The sequence below is a fragment of the Gymnoscopelus braueri genome, assembly GCF_963280865.1.
Source record: "Gymnoscopelus braueri genome assembly, chromosome: 6".
NCBI classification, from domain to species: Eukaryota; Metazoa; Chordata; class Actinopteri; order Myctophiformes; family Myctophidae; genus Gymnoscopelus; species Gymnoscopelus braueri.
Window position 1 is genome coordinate 24,151,025 of NC_137607.1, and position 24,352 is coordinate 24,175,376.

General features: G+C 41.3%; 2 protein-coding genes across 3 annotated transcripts in view; one reads left to right on the forward strand and one right to left on the reverse strand.

Annotated features, from left to right (window-relative positions):
* Positions 1-1,054: 1,054 nt before the first annotated feature.
* ccn1 (cellular communication network factor 1) lies at positions 1,055-4,046 on the reverse strand. The gene is made up of 5 exons (XM_080430732.1): positions 3,805-4,046; positions 3,331-3,553; positions 2,567-2,911; positions 2,229-2,431; positions 1,055-2,082 (listed from the first exon to the last, which is right to left on the reverse strand). The coding sequence occupies exons 1-5, from the start codon at positions 3,850-3,852 to the stop codon at positions 1,780-1,782; spliced, it is 1,122 nt and encodes a 373-aa protein (XP_080286858.1). The 5' UTR covers positions 3,853-4,046; the 3' UTR covers positions 1,055-1,779.
* Positions 4,047-10,331: 6,285 nt separating this feature from the next.
* The window catches only part of ddah1 (dimethylarginine dimethylaminohydrolase 1), a 77,969-nt gene continuing 63,948 nt past the window's right edge, over positions 10,332-24,352 (forward strand). The window contains exon 1 of one of the 2 annotated variants that reach the window (XM_080430735.1): positions 10,332-10,932. In XM_080430735.1, the coding sequence (XP_080286861.1) occupies positions 10,639-10,932 (294 nt within the window). In that variant the 5' untranslated portion in view covers positions 10,332-10,638. The remainder of the gene's footprint in view (positions 10,933-24,352) is intronic. The other variant, XM_080430734.1, reaches the window with a different exon arrangement.

Below are 24,352 nucleotides of genomic sequence, written 5' to 3' on the forward strand. Positions count from 1 at the left end.
TTTTGCTCTCCTTATCTCAACTCAAAGCATCACCATTAGGTTTTTTGCTCTTAAATGGGTGGATGGATGGCTGTTAAATGTAAGGCACTGGCGTCAGAGTAAAACCGTGTTCCTGAAATACTGCCTTCTTTTCCGAAAGAAATTACAGTATCAAATCTGTTATTAAATCAGTTTCACAGGCTTGTGGGTCATTGAACTTTCTTGGCACACAAAGGACAATGTTAACTGAACTTTAGAAATGAAGCTAAATAAGAAATTAAACCAAAACAATGACGCTGCAGGGCTTTGACATAAAGCAGCAGCTTCTTTTTCTGCAGCTGCAGAACAGAATTGGAAGGCTGAGTGACTATGGAGACAGCTTTGTCACCCTCGTTTCCTGCCTTACCCCAAGTTCTACCCCATCATAATATTGCTCCATGCCTACTAAACTGGAACATGGTAGTGAGCCAGGAGCCCTCCCTACTTCACAAGTGTGTTTACAACAAAAAGGCAGCTGTTAATGAATTAGGTCAAATTGGTATTGCTGTCCCTCTCTGTGTAAAAGCTTATCCCTGGATACGTTCATTGTTGGCTACTCGACGTGTAGGAATACCATAGTCATTGTCCCCATTGCATGGTGTCTAATCCTAGCCCATTGAGAACAGCACTTAAGATTCTTGGCATACTCCCATACGCATGGCTACTCTTGGACTTAAATCTTTTCTTTTTTCTTCTCAGAATTAGTCAAGTGTATGCCTAAGCCAGATCAAGTGAAAGCATACCTAGCTTCAGAATGGCATTCCAAAGCACAAGAAGTCAGGAGTGTCTGCAAGGCTCTGTTATATAAGAGCAGTCCAACACCACACACAATGTCTGTCTGAGAATCTGTTGTGTCTACAGTATGATATAACTGATGTATTTTCTCCCCTGGAAATATTGACTTTGAATTTCCTTCCCTTGCTTCTGTGCGTGTGGATAGTAATGTGTTTACATTATGCCACAAAGTAAAACTGAAAACTTGTTTGTTGGCCTCAGATTGAATGCAATGAATGAAGTGACAGTGACAGTGTTATATTTCATAAATAAATCAGTTTTATTTGTAACATATAAAATTAAATCATTTTACAATTCATTCCAGTATGACACATAATATCCAAATAAAGTAGCTACATTTTTTGATAAATAATATTAATAACAATAATAAAAACATTCATTCATTCTTTTACATGTTTCGCTTTGTCTTTCTGATAAAGTAAGGGAATTCCATAGCTGCCACAAAACATGAACACTAATGCCCACATCAGGTTGTAACGTAACCCCACACTTGTTAAACAAGTCGAGGGGTTATGTTTAGTGTCTGGTTCATAGATTACAGGATTGTATACTAATTTAAGTTGCGTATGCGCATACATACATATACACACACAAGTCTATGGTTTGGGACATGTCTAATGTTCAAGATCAAAATATACATAGCGAACTTATATCCGATGACAAACATTTACATTTACAAATATTAATTACACGTTGCTCCATAACGAAGCTACCTAGTATGCTCCAATAATATGAAGCGATTCTTACTTAAGAATGCTGATGTAGTCACAGCAAACAGTGCACTTCATTAAGTCCTCATGATGTAAGCCCACAATTCCTTGGGAATCTAGTTACAACAAGGAGCTGGTAGTTGATTGGTGGTCAATCAACACCCCTGCATTAGAATGGCCTACCACTGGCTGCCTGTCAATGCTGTTGCGTCTCTCTATCTGTCAGGGGTTTTGGGTCACTCCTAGCCAATCACACTCAGTCTCTGAATTTGTGGATGTCGTTGGAGAGGCGGTAGAAGGGATAGGAGGCCTCGTTGGCGTGGGGACAGTTGTAGGTGCACTTGCAGGACTCGATCATCATGATGTTCTTGTTGAAGGTCTCGCCGTCCTCGCAGCGGAACTTGACACGGATGGTTCTGGTGTCGTGGGGGCTGCAGCAGCGTCCGTCCACACAGGCCCCGCAGTACTTGGGCCTGTACTTCTTCAGGCTTGAGCAGCCAGCATAGGTGAACTTCACTGGCTGGCTGGACTTCTTGGTTCTGCTGCACTTCTTTCCTTTCTGGAGGACAGCAAAACAGAGGAATATTTAGTCAAAATGTAAATCCACTGGTGATACATAACAGTACATTTATCTTATGTGTTTTCCCCCCATATATATATATATCATATTATTGATGGTATGTCGTCATGGCAGCTCAAGCTCACCTTTAGACTAGAATAAGGTGACTGTGTGCATGGCCGCACTTCACAGATGCGTGTCTCTTTGACGAGCTTGCAGTCGCTGTTGTTGTTGGTGACTCTGGTGGAGATGCCTGTCCCACAGGTCTTGGAGCACTGAGACCACGGTGTGGTTTGGACAATGCACTTCTGACTGTCAAACATGTGTGCCTCAGGCTGGGCTCTGTAAGCTGTGATAGAAAAATAAGAAACATCATGTTAGCAACTTGGAAGGTTGTACATAAAAATGTTTTATTATAAATAAAAGTGAGGCAATGGAAAATGCTTCAAAATGTATTTAATGAGAATGGGAGCTTCATCCTTACCAGGTAGAGACTTGAGTCCACCCTTGACAATGGCGATGAGCTCGTTCCTGTTGGTGAGGTCTCTCTCTGACTCATCTGTGAAAAAGTCTTTGCCAAAGATCTTCTCCAGGATGTCTGTGTCCTTGCCATCGTCACACACCCACTCCTCACAGCACTGGCCAGGAACCTTGACCAGTCTGGGGTTGGCACATCCCAGGTTGGGCAGGGAGAGCTCCTGTGGGCACAGTGGGACGCAGCCCACTGCCCCGTCGATGCACGTGCACTGGTGTTTACAGTTGGGCTGGAAGCTCTCGCCATTCTGGTAGATCCTGCTGTTGTACTCACATGGTCTGCCCTCTGACTTTGCTGCAGAAGAGGGAAAAAGAGGAAAGGAATGTTATTCTTTCCTGCTTCACACAGAAACGTCTGCTGAAGACATCACTTGCAGCCAGATAAGGGCTGGTTAAACTGTGAAATTCTTTAGGCTGTCTGAGGAGTCACTTTCCACAGAGCTCTCAATGTAGACTTTAAGTTTCCACCTAGCTAAATTCCACTGAGTTTAACCACTTAAATCCCAGCATCTGTATTGTGGGGTAAGCTTTCCACACAATAACAGAAAACAGAAAAGGCACTAGTATTGTCCCCTGAGGGACTCCTGTTACCCACATTGGGTTTAAGTGGTTAAATCATACAGGCTAAATTTCAATCTCTTCAACAAAAAACAAAAACAAAAGAAGCAGTAGGCTATAACAGAATTGTGCATAAACATGGAGCCTCATCCGTACCTCTGCAGATGCCACGGATCGTAGCAGTGAAACTGGCCCCGAAGTTGCATTCCAGTCCCTTGGTTGGATCACAGGGCTCGGTCAGGCTGCAGTCCTCATTGAGCTGCCTCGCACAGACCTTACAGCAGCCGCAGCCGTCCAGCACCAGGCTGACACCAGGCGCACACCTCGGTACCTCCACCGGGCATTCACACACGGCGGGGCAGGACGAGTAACAGTGGACCTAAGGCAAAACCACACCAGAACCCACACTTAAAAACCACTCACTTTTCCCCAGTCACGGAACACATAATCTCGACTTAATAGCCTGCTAATGTTACTTCAGTCTCCGATCATTGAAAGGGATCTATTCTAACTACTTAGGGTCGTACACATTTTGACAACAAATAAAAAGTTGTAAAACCCGTCAATAAGAGTAAAACGTCATAATATATAAATAGAAAAATAATAACAATAATTTTAAAAAAAACTTACCAGGTTGAAGCTTCCGATGAAGATAACGGCGATAGTAAGCATCAGCATCGTTGATATTTTTTGCTCTGTCGTTCGTAGGGCAAAACTCAAGAAATATGATCACAATTCCCCTTTCAGAAAGGTAGTGTTGTCTTCAGATGAATCCTACAATAGTGTTCCAGTCAGTCGTCTTTGATCGAAGTGGTGGCTTTTCGTGTGTTTTCTAAGTCTTGTTTTCTAAGTCGTCTCCTTTAGTAAAGTGTTCCAGCTCCAGTCTGCCTGAGTCCGGCCACCTCTTCTCTTATATACCGTAGTGGAAGCTGACGTAGTGCTTGGCTGCCTGCTGAACTGTTCCAGAACTATGTGAGGAATGTTTCTTCCATCCAAGACGAAGCTCCACCCTGTCTAAGTTTTTTTCTTTCTTTTTTTTTCTTAAATGAATTCCCCCCCTGGATCCCATCTGAACACACTTTTCCGTCTCCTATTTTTCCTTCATCTTTTAGTCTTTCCCCTTAGTTATTTCTCACATCTATCTTTTCACATCTATCAACAGCTGGGCTGAACTTATAGGCAAATGTCAGTGGTTGAAGTAGATTTTTTAAAACAATTTCTGGAGAGGAGATTAAATATTTTCATGACATTTTGTCATCTCAATGTTTGCATTGAGTAATACATGTTTAATAAGTCAGTCTATTTAGTAGATGATCTATGTCATTTTTGTTCTATGGCTTGTATGGAATACCAAAATGCTCGCCCCAAAACACAGTCGCCCCGGGACAAATCCGGCGACCTCGGAACAGTCGCCACCTGGTATTCCTAAATGTAACCTCAGTAAAGCTATGCCTAAAAACCTAACCTCAGTGGTGTGTTCTACCGTGTTACGCTATATACGTAGTATGACGTGCAGATTTTTTTAAGCGTAGCCCTCTACTAAACATTTCATCCATTGACCACGCACCATATGCCCTCCGAAAAAAACCTAGAACACACCACTCACTGCCTAACCTTATTCCTAAACGTAACCTCAGTAAAACTATGCCTAAAGCTAACCTTATTCTTAAACTTAACCTCAGTAAACTATGCCTAAATCTAACCTTATTCCTAAACGTAACCTCAGTAAAACTATGCTTAAACAAACCTAACCTTATTCCTAAACGAACCTAACCTTATTCCTAAACGTAACCTCAGTAAAACTATGCTTAAACCTAACCTTATTCCTAAATGTTACGTAACCTCAGTAAAACGCTGTCAAAACCTAACCTTATTCCTAAACTTAATCTCAGTAAAACATGCCTAAACCTAACCTTATTCCTAAACGTAACCTCAGTAAACTATGCCTAAACCTAACCTTATTCCTAAACGTAACCTCAGTAAACTATGCCTAAACCTAACCTTATTCCTAAACTTAACCTCAGTAAAACTATGCCTAACCCTAAACGTATTTCTAACCTTATTACCTCAGTAAAACAAATAAGAACCGCTGGGGGCAAGCAGACCGTGAAAAAATGGGGGCGAGCGTGTTTTGGGGCGGGTCTTCCGGTTACCCTTGTATGCCCTTTTGACATGTGCAGGTTTTGATTTAATGTAGGCCTAGCATATGTCATTGTGCCATATATATTGTGCCGTCTGTCAGTGATCTAATTGAATTACCTTGCCTGGCTGTAATCTTATGACACAGTGAGACTATTTTTAACTATGCTGAATCAACTCATTTGCCAGTAGTAGGCTATGACGTCATGGGCTTTACATGCGCTGTAAAAAAAAAAGAAGCACATTTTAAAATAGCTGTAGGTTTTTCTGCCCTCGTCTTAAAAAGTGGGAGAAATAAGTTTAACAGTGTCTATTTCTGGCTCGCCATTCCCTTTATTCAGAAGAGCTAAGTATTTCCAGATGCGCACCAGACCTCAGACGTAACAATATCGCCATATTTGGTATGGCAGTAGCCTACATTATTAACATATTTCTACCTTCGCCAGCCAACCACAAAGCATTCCTGACAGCTTAAAGGGTTGTTAAATATGTTCTTCATGCAAGGAAATTCCTTTGCATTCCTTGAGTTAATTTACTTTTCACGCAATCTGTCCATCACGCTTTGGGGGGAAAAATGGATCTAGTATCCAATTTTCCACAGGAGATGATGTTGGTTTGGGGGGGAGAAAAATACTTGGTCTAAAAGCCTAGTCTACGTTTCACCGGGGTCTCAAATAAGTCACATTCCACCCGAAGTTTGAAATGATTAAGTTTTGATTTTGACCAAAGACTAACGAGATGCCTAAACGAATCCATAATGACCCTGAACAACCATCCGTATAGGAATATTTGACCGTAAAGCATGGTAGCTATTTTTTGTTTGTTTGTAGGCTATTCCTTAAAGTGTATACGAGGACTGGACATAACTTAGTCTGTACATGACGATAGGCAGGAGAAAGCGCAGAGCAACAGCCCAACTAACGGACAGAATGCTTGTCAGGACTGCGCAGTGCTTCTTCGGTGAGTTGTATTTATTTTTGCTTTATGGTATATTCTACTACCCTGCGTTATAATGTGGTGCATTAATTATACGATCGTTCCGGTTCGCTTATTATCGGTAACTAAGTAGAACTTTGTTTGATCGTTATTGTAAGCACAAACTCATTTGGTCCAGGTTATTATTCGCATCAGCCTAAGTTGTTTTTATTTGTAGGCTAACATATTATAGTGTGTCATACTTCCATACCCAAGACACTAGATGGTGATATGCAAAGGATGGCTTTATAGATCAGTGCTTCTCAACCTGTGGGTCGGGACCCCCAGGGGGGTCCGGGTCCCCCCCACATGATTTTTTTTTTGGGGGGGTCCCCCAGATTACAGTGAAGCGACAATTGAAGGACTTTTAAGACCTTTTTAATACCTAAAAAAAAATGAAAAAAGACAATTACTGCTTCAAACAAACTATTATGCCTACTATAAAAACTGGTCAAACATTGGTCAAATAATAAGAAAGAGAGGCAAAAATGGTGAAAAAAGAGATCTTGTAGATCTGCTATTTTCACAATATTTATCTGTGGAACAGAGTCAAACTAAATGTGATGCCTCAACTCCTACAATTCTGTTTGTCAGGGTGGGGGGTCTCCAGTTCAAATATAATTATTTTGGGGGTTGTGGTGGCCTGAAAAGGTTGACGTAACCTATGTTATAGCTGATTAGTCTGAAATGACTCATTTTGATCTGACTGTGACAATGATTATCCAGATGTCGATTCATATAACATGCAATATATTCATTGTTTTGGGGAATTTAGATAGACAGTCTGCCTCTGACAGATGAACGATGATATTGTGCGCACATGTGCGCGTGGCTGTATCCTTGCGAGCGCGTGTGTTTGGAGAGGGGGTGTGTCTGCTCGTCTGTGGGTGCAGACGTGCAGTGGGTTATTTTGTCCTGTGTGTGTGTGTGTGTGTGTGTGTGTGTGTGTGTGTGTGTGTGTGTGTGTGCGTGTGCGTGGCAGAACAACATGCTCATATTCCATTATGATCCATTCAATTCCAAACATTCCAAGAGCTGGACATACGTTTTTATAATTGCATAATAGGACTACCTCTCAGACTGTGACAGCATTATGTAACTGAAATGACACATGTCACATTTAGGCTCTGTATAGGTTCTACAAGGCGATGATACCTGCTATACATCCTTTGGGAAAAGCAAGTTATTTTGCCATACAGGGTTAATCAAAATATTATTTTCATATCATTCATATAATGCATGTAGGAATCTTAAAAGGTAAAGGATGTCAAGAATATTAAGAGAGGCATTTCCTCAACCTATATTTCATAGGGATTCGAGATTTAATATTCAGTAGAAAAATTATGAGCCATTGCTATCCAATAAAAAAATGAGCTAGATGGAAAATAGTGCAAATATGCTATAGCCTACTCTGCTGTGTATTACATGTAGGATAATGTGTTATAAGTTATACCAAAACGTGTATATCTGTAACAGTCCCATTATTTTGATCTTTGCTAAACCATAAGTGGTGCCGCTTCAACCACATCTGGTGGAGCCTCTGTTTTCACTCATTCCAGAATGTACCAACCAGGTGTACCTATGAGGGCTTTCCTTCATCTAAACTAAGCCACATTCTTCAACATGGAGAGAGAGATTCTTCTATCTGGGCCAGACATCCATCGACAATATGGAGTGATGGAAAGAAGTCTGGGGTGGGTGAGGGGGTGGGGGGCAGGAGGTGCTCCTCCTGGCTGGTGTAGAAAAAAATGGAATGTGGGGCTCCTGGAATGTTTTGGAATGTTTAGACCAGTCAAGGATAATTGAGTGAATCTGGAATAAGAAAAGACAAACGTTGAGGTCCTGGGGTGTGGAAGAATGTGCTTCTGATGTCTAAAGAAACATTCCATCCATTCAGAGAGCTCTGCTGATGCTGGGCCTTCCTAAGATGGTAGGCACCGCATGGGGAATAGGGTATAGGCAGGAGAGTGTGTTGTTGCTGCACACTTTGTGTCCATATTCACTAATCAACATAGTTCTGTATCACTTGCATAAGCACATGCTTTGCTTACATAACATAATTAACATTTTCACTGTTATTTATCATTGTGATGACCCATCCCATTTAGTTTGTGTGTAGCCTACTGTAGCTTATATATATATATATATATATATATATATATATATATATATATATATATATATATATATATATATATATATATATATATATATATATATACATATATATATATACATATATATATACATAACTTTTCAGTTATTTTTGTATGTGTATCTCCCATCTTTGTCATGTCTTGAGCCAATTCATAACAAATTGGGGGCTTGTTCCGTGCCATCTTGGTAAATGAATGAGGGCGTTCAAGGAGTTGCTTAGGTTGCTGTGCGCTTGATTGGTAAACGTGTTCACCTGTGTTATCGTGTGTAAAGTGGGGGACACTTGGGTTGGCCTGACCTTGGTTGATCAGGTGAAGTAATATTTTCCTGTTTTATTATTGAGTTGAAGCCTTAATTGCTAAGTTTTGGTCACGGCAGTAGTTTTATTTTTTAGCAACACTAAACAATAAAAGCCTGGAGATCGAGGCTACGGCAGTAGTGAGGAAGTAGTAGCCTACAAGTATTGAAAATGCTTGGTTTATGTTAGCCATGGTTCACATGGTGCCGAGTCCCCCTGGTCTAAAGTTGTGTTCTATTTTTTCACATTGCCATCTCTCACATAAACATAAACGTTCAGATTTCAAATATAAAGTGCTTACCACCGAGCCACGGATGTTACAAGGCGATGCGGACCGCGATGAGTACCCGTATCTCCCGTATTGTTCAATAAAAAGCATTTTAATCCCATCGCCGGCCATTTTCTCCAAATTGTCTGAGATACTTTCAACCATGCTACACTAATGGTTGGGAGGTGTATTGCACTCTGATACATTACAAAAAAAAAAGAAAATGGCCGGCGATGGGATTAAAATGCTTTTTATTGAACAATACGGGAGATACGGGTACTCATCGCGGTCCGCATCGCCTTGTAACATCCGTGGCTCGGTGGTAAGCACTTTATATTTGAAATCTGAACGTTTATGTTTATGTGAGAGATGGCAATGTGAAAAAATCGAACACAACTTTAGACCAGGGGGACTCGGCACCATGACTGTCATACCATGACAGTCATGTTTCAGGGCTAGGTTTATGTTAGCTCCATTAAGAACCTCTCACTCCGCAGCTCATCTCGGAGCTGTATAGCTGAGTGAGAGGTTCTTAATGGAGCTAGGTTTATGTTTGGTAATATTTGTTTTGTGCCCTTTTAAACAGTTACAGCAGTGTCTTCTCTTCATAGACCCCGTTAACAGCATATATTACACGGTTTGGTTGAATGCTTGATTCTGATTGGTCAATCGCTGAATTCAGCGGTTATGTAAGGGTCCTAAGGGATAATGACCGATGATGAGCACAATAACAGACAGCTGTCTGATCTAAGACTCAGATTCAGAGAATTTTATGCTGTATGATCCAACATCCAACAACATGTCAGCCATGTTACGAGAAATAGACTATGCAATAACCGAAAATTGATTCTATTTGATCAACACTTCCTTGTTTTCCAAGGCAACCTTGTGTAGCACTTATGGAATACTTTCATTACCATAAGCATGGAAATACTTCGTTTTGTTGTTAGTTTTGGGTCAATTTATCAATTAAGTAGCCGTGTAATAAATGGGATAATTGTCTCTGCGCCAGTAGTTGTTTAGAAATAACCACCTTCAGGATCATTAAACCATCCTTTCGGGTGTTATTTCTCAACAACTACCAGCGCAGCGACAATTATCCCTTGCATAGCCGCCCATGTAACGTTAATTGTGGCCGTGTGTCATGTTACTCTGTGTGAACTGTAGGCTACAGGAGCTGGCCTGGCCAATGGCCATGCTGGCGCACACACACACACAGTAGCCTAACCTAACTAACACCTACAGTAGTAGTCCCAGACTCAGAGAGACCTGCCATGCTGCAGAGATTCACGGGCTGTTTACGAGCCAGGGCGGACTGGACTGTCACTTGTCGGGCTGGCTGCCTGCGGAGGAGCCGCTTCACTGGGAACTGATACATTCATACACGTGATAATAGTCGACGCGCGTCATCAGAGCGCTGTCGCTTTGCCTGGAGACCGGAGTGAGTGGGGCTGACAGTTAGTTTAGCACGCCACTGTAAATAAGGAAGAATAAAGAAACAAAACAACAACAACACTCGGAGAACGCAAACAAACAAGCAAGCGACTATCGGGTTAACTAACGGCGGTTAGTCTCATTCATTTGTTCTTTTCTTTTAGTTTTGGAGGTTGGGTTGTAAAGTAAAAACATGGCTGGTTTAATGGCAGGCTTTGGCCATTTCACCCACGCCGTCGTGCGGGGCATCCCCGCGTCCCTCGCCAAAGAGGCGCTGCGGACGGACAGCCTGGACGTGGACCTGACGGAGGCGCAGAGGGAGCACGAGGCGTACGTCTCGGTGCTGAGGCAGAAGCTGGGGCTGGAGGTGATCGAGCTGCCGCCGGACGAGTCCCTTCCAGACTGTGTGTTCGTGGAGGATGCCGCCGTGGTCTGCGGTGACACCGCGCTCATTACCAGACCCGGAGCCGAGAGCAGGAGGAAAGAGGTAAATGTAAAATGTGTTGGAAAAAAGAGAGAAGCGCAGGACATTAGATGGACCAGTGGTTCTCAAACTTTTTCATGTCAAATTGATCATAGATGTATTTGGCTGCATCTTTAGCAGCCCCATCTCAAAAATATTTTGTTCCAGGGATTTTTCAAAAATAGCAGATCTACAACCTTATAGTGCTTGTGCGCTATGAGCTTGTAGATCTGCTATTTTTGAATAGCCAAAGTATAAAATATGGTTAAAGTGGTAAAAAAATATATGACTTTGAGAACCAATGTTGTGGACCAAATAAAAGTTTGATGTGTGGTGTTTGGCTTCTCACACCCTTAGCTGCCTGACCTGCTTGCTAATGTTGCGCGTGACGTGCTGTTAGTGAATGGCACCATCTGTGCCATGGGATCATAATGTAACCAAGGGCTTGCCTATACAAAGGGATGTGGTGATTAGGCATCAGGCAACGCCCTATGAAAGAAGACCAGTTGCCTATAGTAGTCACTTGGATGAGACTATTTTAAAGCATCATCAGCGTCCATGTCCTGGTGAAAATCTGACCTTAAACTTGTCCCGCACAACAACAACACGTTATCAGTCAGCAGTTCAAAGATCATTCATGTTTTTCTATTGTCTGTTGTCTACTTAGGCTAATTCCATGTTGTACATGCACTGTATGTAGGCTCCGGTCAGCAGTCACTTCACATGGAGCGGAGCTGCTTATCAACACACTTGTTTGAATTGTTATCCCAATCTTTTACAGTAATGCTGACTAACCAGTTAGTGACTGGCTATTCAGGAACCATGACAACAGCTGCTCTTCAGTGTTGTAAGACATTACCGCTATTCCTCTTATTTGACTTATCTATGGAACAATGCATTTCCATAATTAAGATATAGGCCTACTTACTTGAGCTGACAGACTTCATAAAAAACGAGGACTTTATAGACAATTCTGCTGCATGCAGTTTTGGTTGTATTAGGCTGTAGTAGCAATTGTCTGTTAGAGAAAGCAGGAGAGACAGAAAAATAATGAGAGTGATGGTAGGGTAGCTTCTGTGAAAGCGGCTGTCATTTCACATCAGTCAGTCTCACTGGGCTCAGGGCTGCTAATGGTCCCCAGACACACTAGAGGCTGAGATATTGATCAGAAATCCTGCTGCTTCCATCAACAACAAAGACAGCTGTCATTTTTTCAGATTATGGGGCTAGGAGTAGGAACATTATTATTCACAGAAATTTTTGATCACACATTACACCCAGCTAACATTAGGGGAATCGGTACTGTGCTGAAACTGAGTACAGGGAAGTCTTTGGTCTGGGGAATTTAAGCAAAATGTGGATACATTTAAAAAGCGCAAGCATAATTAACATGAAGCACTTACCCTTTTCAATGAAATGAATGATCATTATCTTCATTTGAGGTAGAGTGCACATTCATGATGTGATTCTGATTTTGACCTAATCAGAGTAAGGCTGAGTGCTGGAGATGCTGGAGACTACGACTATCAAGGTATTTGGATGAGGTGGATAGGAGTGGATGGGCCAGTGGAAGGGTGAACGGCAAAGACAAATGTGTAATTGTTTCCCTGAAGAGAAAATATAACTGCATCAGCTGATTATAGGCATTGCCTTTAAGAGTTGATTATAAGTATGTAATGATCACTAAAGGACATACTATGTGACTTACAACTTATGTATCTCATAAGATAGTCAAATCAAATAGTTGATAGATCATAATAAATGTATAAATACATACATTACAAGGTATAGGAATAGAGCATATGCTCATAATGATAGCTCAAACTTAACGTGTAACCAAATGCATGACGTGTACCCTCCTGTCAAGTTATATTTTGTATGGAAAACAGAATTTAGCCTTTTCAGCAATCCCAAGTGATCTACACTGCCAATATATTGGAAATATGCACCACACTAGGATAATCAATTGTCTTCATTTATGCACAGGAGCCTTGTAATGTTTTCGTTGTGACTGATTTACTGACTTTTTTAAGATGAAACAATTTTGCAAGTATTATATATTACTAGATTTTCAGGCCGCCATGCTGCCTTCAAACCCAGCCCCATGTTAGGCTGATCAGAGCAATGGTCACAGATATGTCCGGATGTTAAGTTTGTGACGTCCACCAACCCTCTTGGCAATTTGATATAGGCCTACTATTGAAGTTGAATGAATAGAATCATTATTCTGATGAAGGCTGTGAAAGAAGAAACATGTTCACATTACCCCAGAATTTCTATTTGTTTTGCTCAAAACACTTCAACCCAATAAGTGGTGCACGATTACGGTCACTCATGAAAATTCCAATCAAGTAAATTCAAGTGTATATCAGAAAAATCAAGGTGAGGATCTAAAGCTGTGCTTATCTCAGTTGGCAATGGCAAGTAATCACTTGTTACTGGTACTGTTTTAATGATTTTCTCTCTGTGGCTTTACAAGCATTTTCTGATTGTCACTTAGCCTGGTCCTCCTACCACTCAGCATTCAGAGGTTGAACATAAGCCTTCCACTGCTCATTATAGACTACATGGAATGAATTCTAAATATGTCCAGAGGTAATGTGAATCTCCGTTCCATTAAGCTGTGGCATAAAAAGCCTTTTAAATTGAGGAAATGTTTGTTTAAATGCAAGACATTATAGTGTTCTGCAGACTGCAGTTTTTCATTGAAAAGCACTCCCAACAAAGAGTAAATGTGAATTCATAATGTAAGGAAGTAAGGATTAGTATGCTGTATTATGCAATCTATAGCCACTTTGTTTGCTGAGTGAGGACACAGCTGTTGACCTTTGATAAACTGACCTTTGATTTCTGGTTACCCATGAACCCATCAACAATTACAAATGGAAAACAAGTATAGTGTATGAGTTTTAAAAAAAACACAGACATTGACCTATACTGTTAATTTGCAGGCAGCTATTGCTGCAACCTACTGATAAAGTAATTTCATGAATTTATGAGAAACTATTTATACAGTCTGACAGCCATGAATATATGATTTATTTTTTACAATGTAATGTGAATGAATTTGATTGGTCCTACTATGGGCATATGGTAAATGATCTGCATTGAACACAGCAAAATCATTATACATTCACAGATATAAAAAAAACCCCAACTCTTTACAGTGTAAAATTGAACCTTTTTTTACACTCTTGAGTTAAATTAATGTTTCAGATTTCACTGTGTAGTCATGACTCGTGACAACTGTGACACATAGTCAGTCAGCTACTTGTTATCCATTTACAATAACAGAGTTCTAGTTATAGTACCAGATTCAATGCCAAAAATGAATACATCATATCGTTCATTAGAACTTCCCTATAAAGTGATTTGAGATGTTGAAATACAGGGTTTAGACTTGTGCATAGTACTTGAAATGTTATTGATTGAGTGTTTTACAAAGTTATATATTCAATAGGAACCAAATTTACCATTACAAATCTGTAACTGTTAAGAGTGTACACATTGAACCAAGGGTCCATTTGGTTCTGTTTGTACTCTCTCAGAGTTAAAATAACACAGAGGATGTTACAGTGTCGATAGAGATCCCAGAGATTAAAAAAGAAAATAAATCTGATCAAATGGGGGTCTGTGGCCTAATACATATCAAACTGGAGGTCCTTGAAATTAAAAACATTCAGAATCACTGGTGTAGAGCATCCAATGTATAGATGTTCCCCCAAGGACTGAAAGACTAACTGGCTGTGTAACTGAGTCATCACGAAATCAAACGCATGACTGAAGCAGACTGTTAATGTGCTAATCCTCTCAAAAGATGTGCCCAAGTATTCAGATTTCCAGGGAGGAAGTGATTTCAATGTAATTCAGGAGGAAATGATAAGGTTACACTGGATTGCATTAGACTGACAAGGCTAAGTGTCTCTGTTACACAGCTCTGTCTGATGCCCAATTTATGCTCAGTCGCACGAAGGTGTCGCTATCCCAAAATAGCAGATCTATAAGCTCACAATGCCTTACATCCGTGATGCATTGTGAGCTTATAGATCTGTCATTTGTATAGCTTGCCTATTTTCAGCATGGGACACCGTCGTACGACTAAGGATAAATCAAGCTTATTATGCCTGTTAACTCTAGCAGCAATTTGTTGAGCCATTGATTTCCTGTTCTGGGACTTTGTTGATAACATTAACACAACAGAGACACCTTTGGCAGTGTCCAGGCACTGGTTCTGTTTACTTTCTTGATATTAGTAGGCTTTCATTGTGCCATACTGGCTCACGCACATGCTTTAGCTTGATAAATCACTCTGGCAATTGGCTGTGGTAGTAAGATTGGCTAAGGGCAGAAACACGTAGAGTACATTGGCTATTAGTCAAACAAAGACAAAATATAACTTATCAGCAGGACTGGGATGAGTATAGTACTGAGCATTAAAGTCCAATCAGTTAAAGTCCAGTCAAAGAGAGTAATAGCTTCGGGTGAGGCACGAGAAGAATGTTCCCCTCAGAAGTCCTTATCTACCTTTGAGTTAAACACTGATAACGTGTCAATTTGTCATTGCATTGAGCTCTGTATCTCAGCAACTAGAAGGGCACGGAGAGAGCGTAGCTGGAAGAGAAGTAGCAAAACTTTGATAGTCGTGGCAAATCGTCAGTGTTGAATTAACTCTGGAGAGTTATCAAATGGAACCAAATTCCATTTGTATACTCTTAGAGTTAAATTAACATGAACATTTTGAAGCCATGCGACATGATTTGTATTATCAAAGCTTCTTAGAGTGGGAGTGGTGGTGGGATTTCTTTGCTTAAATGTGTATATGTATGCTGAAGGTAATGTTAAATGTGGGTGTTTTTCATTTCGTTTTTTTTGTGTGCCACCATGACATTAACTGTACAGGAGCTGTCTATGCTGTTAAACATTAACACCTAAATGGAACACACCCACTATTAAGGTTATTGAGTTCAGCTGTGTTTTTTATCTGTCAAAATGTCAGCTGTGAGCTCAGCAAGTTTCATGTCAATCTGACCATTAGATTTTGAGATATGTTGTGTGCCAATAGACATTGTGGCTTAAGGGTGGCACTTGAGGAAAGGCCATGGGGTCACCTAAAGCAGTGGGGTTCACCCTTTGTGGGGCACGAAGGTGCACAGCAAATTCCATGCCAATTCAAAAAGTCGTTTTCAAGATATCTTATTTGAGTGGAAAGTGTTGACCGGACAGATGGACCAACATTACCATCCTGCCTCTAATGGGGCTTTGGGTTTCAATCTCACATCCAACATGCAGTAAGTTTCCCGAAGTCTGGTAATCTAGTTTATGTAGCCTGACTCCCTTCCAGGTTTCATAAAGTGTTTATCAGGAGGCTGATGGAGTCATGTGACTCTTTAACATCAATCCCATCCTGCACCTCTGGCTGTGGTGGCACTCTCTGTTGCCTTGATTGTTGAATCACATCTCAACGCCTTCCCTCCTTTCCACCTCGGCACCTTATTTTCACATTTTCACTCTTCTCCTTCTCAGTGGTGCACAGGCAATTACAGCAGATAAGATGCTCTATTTCAGATATGTAGCCTGCTTAAATGCTCCATGAAGCAATCACTGCTGCGCCAAACAATGAAAGAGCCTAAAAAGGAATTCAAGTGAATGCTGGACTGCTGGTGATCTTTTCAATCTATGAGGTAATTAACATGATATAGTAGCAAGTAGCAAACTATGCATTTCACGTGTTGCTTAATCAGATATGCTACTGTCACAGAGCGAACCTTGAGTAATGTAAAATCATGTTCTTCTACAAAAAAAGGGGTATTATCAGAGGTATTATCAGTGGTAATAACAAGGGCATAACTCATACGTGCCAATTTAAGTCTGGAAATTTCTAGACTGGAATGGAAATTTCTGTTCCACAGACACAATATTTGGGTCACTTTTTACAGACGTAATATTTAGGTTCAGCCGTTGGAGTTTATGTGTCCGTGCAGGCCCCTTTCCGGTCATGCCTGTGGAGTTGACCCCAAACTAATAGCAGACGGCACAGAAGCCCTGTTTTGACTAGACAAGCTGCAGATGTAGATTCCTTGCCATTCCTCCCCACTCCTCCATGACTTCCTTTGCTGAACTGACCCGGTTTCCTTCGGGAGAGGTGACATCCATATGTGAAGAGAAGGGGAGCCCTGAGCCCCGTCGGTTACATGTGGGATCGGGTCAGCGTGCCTTCCCCGACCGCCTGTCACATTCCTGCTACTTTTAACCTGCCCTTCCTCTTTCTGTTTACCTGTCTGACTCCCTGAGTCTCACATGCACGCTCATTCCATTGCAGCTTTCCTTCCTCTTTTCCGCTCTCGTTTTTCTTCATGCAGGGTGCCACAGAAAATATAAGAAACGCCAAAATAAACATTTCGGTCGTTTTTGTTTCAAACGTGTTTCCTCTTCTCCAACATCAACTACAACTTCATTGTCAGTTTACAGGTGTAAAAGAGTTAGTGAAAAAAATTTTGTACAAGCTCCCAATGTTTTCCAATTTCAAAATGAGTCATAAGAACATAGGAAACAAAGTCAGATAACAATGTCAAAAATGTACGTAGGGTTCAAGGTCAAAATAGAAAATATTTTGACCATGTGAAAGTGAGATAATTTAGTAGCGTGTATCAGACATGGACGTTTGCGCATAGAGATAGTGTCAGTTTAGCAGCAATTAATAGCCATAATGTACATAAAGTGACAATGCCTGTGTGATGATGACGCACGGTACTGTATGTCGCCAAGACTGACATGGCGACAGGGCTCAGTGCTTGTTCAACAGTCTGATGGTTGACAGGTGGAAACTGCTCTATCGTCTGGTGGGATGGCTTTTGATACATTTCTTCTGTTTTGTCGGACAGTGTTTTTCTCACCTGTTTCAGTGTCATGACACACAGTGGTCAGCTCTTGTTTGAGAAATGCTTAATTAACACTCGTGCAACGATGTTACGCACCCTGGAAATAGCAGATCTACAAGCTCACAATATATCACACTGTGACATGTTGTGATCATGCAGATTGGCTATTTCAGGCATGCGGCACTGTTGTACAACAAAGTATAAATCAGGCTAAAGGCGGCACGCGTTTGCAACCTTCTGCATCCCATGTGTGCTGTCAAGGGTAGAGCGAAGAGAGAGAGGGCTCAGTGTGAACACACAGAACAAACCTCTTTTCCACCCATGGTGACCTTGGACCCTGCACTCATTTAGCCCTCAGTTCACCCATATTCAGTGGTGGAAGATGTACTCAGATTTTTTACTTAAATAAAAGTAGCAATAGCACAATATAAAAATACTCTGTTACAAGTAAAAGGCCTGTATTCAAAAATGTACTTGAGTAAAAGTAGAAAAGTATTCTATTCTATATCAAAATACATTTAAAGTATCAAAGTAGAAGTAAGCAAATCTTTCAAAATGTGTTTTTCGAAAAAAGCCGATCTACGAGCTCACAACGCGACGCAATGTGACGCGTTGTGAGCTTGTAGATTGGCTATTTTCGAATAGACAAAGTATAAACTAATTGGTTAATGTAATATGTTTTGTAATAATAATTAACTTGTAACTAAAGCTGTCAAATTATTGTAGTGGTGTAAAAAGTATTTTTTTTTTACCTCTTAAAGTATTTAAAAAAATGACAAGAACTCAAGTGAAGTAAAAGTACCATTACGTAACATTGTACTCAAGTACAGTACTTGAGTAAATGTACTTATTTACTTTACACCACCCATATTCTTTTACCCACCACCACCACCCCAGTGCTGCACACTGCTAGACAGCTGCGGGCCACTTGCGAACAGAAAGTCCTCTCAGCCCTGCAGTGTGACCAGGTCATGCCCAGCCGTCACCGGGGGTGTGTGAACGTCTGGTTTTGGTATGCGAGTCCCGAGTAGGGGAAGACAGGAAGCGGACCAGCCACGGCGGGGTTGGGAAAAGTTGCAGATCAGGTCAGAGGGAGCACAGAGACAAGAAGCTCTGTCTGTCGGAGATGATGTTTCCTATTGACTTTCATGCTCCTCTGATAGAAGCCGCATTTCAACTCCATATTTCCTTGATTTGGATTATCTTGAGCAGATCCTTTATTTGTGTAAAATGGTGTAAGAGATGATAAAGTAATCATATGTGATCATTAGTTCATATATTTTGATTTGCCCGGTGTTAAAAGATTCTTAACCACTGGAACAATAGCATCTCTATTCTGGAGTGAACACTCAGTCGCGAAGATACTTGATCTAGAGCGGAAAGAGGAGAAGGCCTAGTATAGAGCCCGGAGGGACTTCGGTCAACTAAATATAGGGCTTAAATGACAAGTTCAAACATGCATACATATCAAACTATTGGCTGTAGGGATGCACTGATATATCGGCCGTATAACTGTATCGGCAATATCAGCCAAAAATATTCGGTATCGGACTGATATCAAAATTATCGGTTTTACCCAATATTTTATTTGATAATATTAAAGGTTTCAATGTGAAGCTGAAAAAGCCTTTTGTGATGATGAAGGCTGCAAATACAATCAGCATTTTATGGAGAAGCTTTCAAAAGGGTCAACAAGTTTGAAATGTTAAAATAGAGAAAATACTACATAACTTAATCTTAATCAGTAATACTGTGCATCAGTAGGCCTAATAAATCAGGTAATAAGAATGCACTGTTTGTTAGAATTCTGCATTTGCACCCAGAATCACACTCTGTATAATAAGTGTAAGGTAAACACTACTGGAAACTTGTTATGCAATGTTGGTATCTGTCTGGTATTTGACCTTGCAAATACGGTAATCGGATATCGGACAAAATTTCAATATTGTTTATTTGTCTAATTTCTTTTTATTAAACAACCAATTAGACAATTAAAGCCTATATACTTCCCCTTTTCCCTCTACCAAATGTCTTTTTCCAAAAATAGGCAATCTACAAGCTCACAACGCATCACGTTGCAACATGTTTTGGGCTTGTAGATATGCTACTTTCGCTTAATGTTCGCCTATTATGACCTGCCCAGAATAAGGAGGCTAGGCATGTGGTTAAGGTGAACAATGGAACTATTGACCTCTAAATTGTGTGCCACGTGTCTCTCAGCATGTGCACCTCATGAGCCCGAGGGATGATGTAGAACACAAATTTGGGAGCAGGGGCCTTACCTGATAACTGTCAAACAAGGGGTGGGGCAGATCTACATACCAGGCTGCTGAACAGAAATCTTACAACATATAATTATTGTTAAGGTGCAATAAAAAAGTTCACATCATTCGTTTTATTGCATCATTATTCCTAAGACCTCATGTAAACTTTGTGCCTAGTACCACTACCAGATCACATTTGATCTTCATTTGCTGCTGCAAACTATGTTCGGAGTTCTGTGCAAGGATCCCACCGCTGCAACATATTCTATTGATATATAGATCAGGCACAACATACATTTTCATTGCAACTTTGATTCATAGACACAAGGAGACAGAGTTTATACAGAGAGAGACAGACTGACAGACAGACAGACAGACAGACAGACAGACAGACAGACAGACACAGAGTACAACACATATTGTAGTTTGTACTGTAGCTTTAGCCTGGCCCTGCTTTAAAGTGTATAGTATTCTCATCACCTGACAATCATCATAAATGGATGTCAGTCTCTTTGGTTTAAATAAATTGTTTTTGTTTCCATTGTGAAAAAGAAATCCTGTGTGTGTGTGTGTGTGTGTGTGTGTGTGTGTGTGTGTGTGTGTGTGTGTGTGTGTGTGTGTGTGTGTGTGTGTGTGTGTGTGTGTGTGTGTGTGTGTGTGTGTGTGTGTGTGTGTGTGTGTGTGTGTGTGTGTGTGTGTGTGTGATGGACTTCAGACTTTGGACAAATGTATTACGATGGAATAGAACAGACAGCTGTTGTGAATAGTGTACCATGTGTTAGCCATGCATTAGTATACTCAAGTGGCCCCCACTAAAACTCACATACTTCAGTGTTTACAGTACACCAAGTTTCTGCCAATTTGCATTTTGCTAAGCAGTGCAGAAATCAATCTGGTCTAATTGAGATAAATGTCCTAGAGCTCCAATAAACTCGGTTAACTCTCTCCCTGTCGCACTTCCTCAACTCCTGCCTCTGTGTCCTCATCCTCTGCTTTTCTCTACACTCCCTCATAGCAGCTGATAGCAACTGTCAACATCAATTGATTCAGGGATATACAGAGCCCCAACAAATCCTTTGTGTCCTGTAGCCATAGATATCACTTGTGTCTGTCAACTCTACTGAGTGTTATCGTTAAATGCTTGGCATTATTTTCTGCTCTCTGAACAACAGCAGCAACACCTCTTTAATAGCCTCTATTTTCTCTGGAGGCCGGCGTTATTGCACTGCCACCTTTGGTAAACGTATAGAATTGACTCAGGAGCTGTTGTGTTAGAGGCAGTTGCATGGGCCACATGGCACTGCTGCTGGATAGAAACATTGCGTCACCTTTGTTCCGAAGAATAGCCTTAATTTTAGATGAATGTCCAATTATTTGACACAGAATCTGTGGATTTTGGATGTGTTTCATTAGCATACTCCACTGACTCTACTTGTCCTTCGAGACAATTCCTCCTAGTGCTTCTGTAATTTCAGCTCGTACATATTTTTCTAGATGGGTTGCCTTTGAGCATGGTGCTTGCTTTGCAGACATTGAGCGTGTTATAAACTCTTCACCCCTTCTACTCCCACTTCTTGCAGGGTTGGGTTTTGTATTTACATGCCAAGATTAAGCCAGCGTGAAGCAGACCCCTGAGGTTCAACTGCACATTGCTATGAACTCAACATCCGTTCCAACACATAGCTTAAAATAGACTGGCCTTTAGAGAAACCCCCTGCAGTTATTCAGGATATAACTCATAACAAAGTGACTCATTTAAAGCTGGTTAAAAGGACAAAAATCCTCACAGACACGGCTCACCCATTCCACACAGAGAAAACATGCACCTGCAGACATGAGCCTACCTACATTAGCCCCCCCCCCCCCCCCCCCCCCCTCTCTCTCTCTCTCTCTCTCTCTCTCAAGCCCTGCCGTTCCCTCACCTATACACACAGACGACTCACAGTCACGCATGGCAACTTCATGTTTTTGTTTTTGGATGCCATCCTGGCAGGACAAGCTAATGCATGGCCAAAAATTTGTGTTTTGCGCATCTGCTCACTTCTTACACTCGAGCACACCAAGCCAATATTGTTTCATAATTGTCTTTCTGATGAGAACAGATACTTCACCCCCATCATCCCTTCTCCCCCAATGGTGTTCTTGTCTTAGCTTGGCTTATTTATTCTTATCCGTTTTCCCTTCCCTAGCAAATTGAAACCCTTTGTAGTGTTACAGATTTATAGGAATCTGACCAGAAACTAAATGGGAACTCGGAGTTCTGTGACAAATCAATGACACATACACCAATCATGGGCTGATTACAACTCCCAAGTTTGACAAATTCATTTGTTGTCTATTCACGTATTCCCGTGCCTTCTCTCAATATTTGCCTCATCCATCACGGTGGGTAGAAAGCGTAGCTCTGTTTTATGGCGTTGCAGTCTTTGATAAGCAGCATATCTGGCTGATTTTGTTTCACTGAGATTGCTTCCGCCCTAAATGAGCATTTTCTTTCAATTTGTTATTCAGCCCGATTCTACTGTCCCTGGAGCAGTCTTTTATCATGCTGGAATAATAGACATTGTTCAAACTAAATTGAACAGCGAGTCAGTGTTTCAGTATCAGAGAATCTTAGCTCTTTTAACAGTATGTGGTCACATGGATTGCCTCAATGGACGGTCCCCTATAAGCAAAGTCAGATTCTTGAATTTGTAAATAAGAAGTGGTATTGGTGGGGACGTGGTTAGTAATTTAGTGGTTCAAGGGATACAAGTGATAATTAATTTATAATAAGACATATAGACAAAGTTCTACTGTGTTTATTTATGACACCTTAAGTTTGTCTTTTGCACGCAGTGAAGCATTCAAAAACTCCATCCCTCACATTTAAAGCTAGGTACTACTTGATTGTGCATATACAATAGTTTGCATGCGTTTGGCCTGAAGTTTGCTGCAGTGGTTCTCAAACTTTTTCATGTCAAGGACCCCCAGATTAATATGTATTTGGCCGCAGACCCCCATCTGAAAATATTTTGTGCCAGGTACCCCCGGACTAGATTTGTGTTGTTAAAATGTTTAAATAATATTTACAATTATTCAAAACAAATTTTAAGTAGCCTACAAGCTCACAACGCACCGCAATGCAACACCTTGTGACCTTGTAGATGATGTATATAGGGTTTAAGTGGTTAAACAGATTTTGATGCTAACTAATTTAGCTGGGGACCCGCTGGAACTCCCTCAAGCCAAGGACCCCTGGGGGTCCCCAGACCCCACTTTGAGGACCACTGGTTTACTGTATACGCTATGCTACACTCATGCACGTGTGTGTGTGTGTGTGTGTGTGTGTGCGTGCGTGCGTGCGTGTGTGCGTGTGCGTGTGCGTGTGCGCGTGTGCGCTTGCTTGCTTGCTTGCTTGCTTGCTTGCGCAGTGACTGTGAGTGACGTTCATGCAGTGTGAGACCCAGGTGTCTGGTTTCCACAGCAGTCAGGAGGAAATGTCTCAGCCTGGCGACAGAATGTTCTCATTGTGACAGGAGAAGAGGTCTTCCCCTCTGTTAGCGTGTGCGCGGTGCGCGCGTGTGTGCGCGCGCACGCGCCCGCGCCTGTGTGTGTGCATATGCGTGTACTTGTGCATGCACGTTGCCGTTGGGTGCGCATGCACTGTTAAGTCTTGTTGATTTACTCATTACAACTGTCAGTGGTGTGTGTGTGTGTGTGAGAAAGAGGGGGTGGGGCGGGTGCTGTACTGTTGCCCTTGTCTGCCCTCGGTTGTCACAGTGTGGTGTAATGTCCACTCACAGTCTGTTCTCACGCCAAGGATCACAGACAAAAAAAACACAGGCCTCTTCTTAACTTGACAAGTCATATTCAAGTGCACGTGTACAATACAAGTTTAGCTTAACATGTACAAAATATATCCACAGAACTGGTTGGGTGATAAATGTGCTTGTTTGTTCAGATTTTCACTGCATACGTTTGTGGTCAGTGGACACAATAAGTGAGATATGCGACTATGCATAAGCGTAATATATTCTCCCTCCATAAAGAGATATATTCCATGAACAAACAGATAAGACATTTAGTAGCTCTTGGTATCATTTTTTAATTTGGGGGGAAATCTCTGATAACAGTAACTGCTTCAGTCTCTTTCAGAAGTTTGAGCGTTGAATGAAATTTGGGAAAGATTTCCCAGGCAATGTGTGCATTTTTTTTACCCAGGGTAGTAGCTGAGCACAAGTGCTCATTTTCAGCAACGCCCTGCACATAGAAACACACAGACACATTAAAACCTGGGAGCTGACTAGTACAACCACAGTC

What these genes read in the sequence shown, in the direction of transcription:
- ccn1 (XM_080430732.1), bottom strand. Translation starts at nt 3,852, where the DNA reads ATGCTGATGCTTACTATCGCCGTTATCTTCATCGGAAGCTTCAACCTG. An exon ending in GATCCGTGGCATCTGCAGAG is followed by an intron (nt 2,912 to 3,330) that starts GTACGGATGAGG and finishes CCTCTTCTGCAG; the next exon opens with CAAAGTCAGAGGGCAGACCA. An exon ending in TGGACTCAAGTCTCTACCTG is followed by an intron (nt 2,432 to 2,566) that starts GTAAGGATGAAG and finishes TTTCTATCACAG; the next exon opens with CTTACAGAGCCCAGCCTGAG.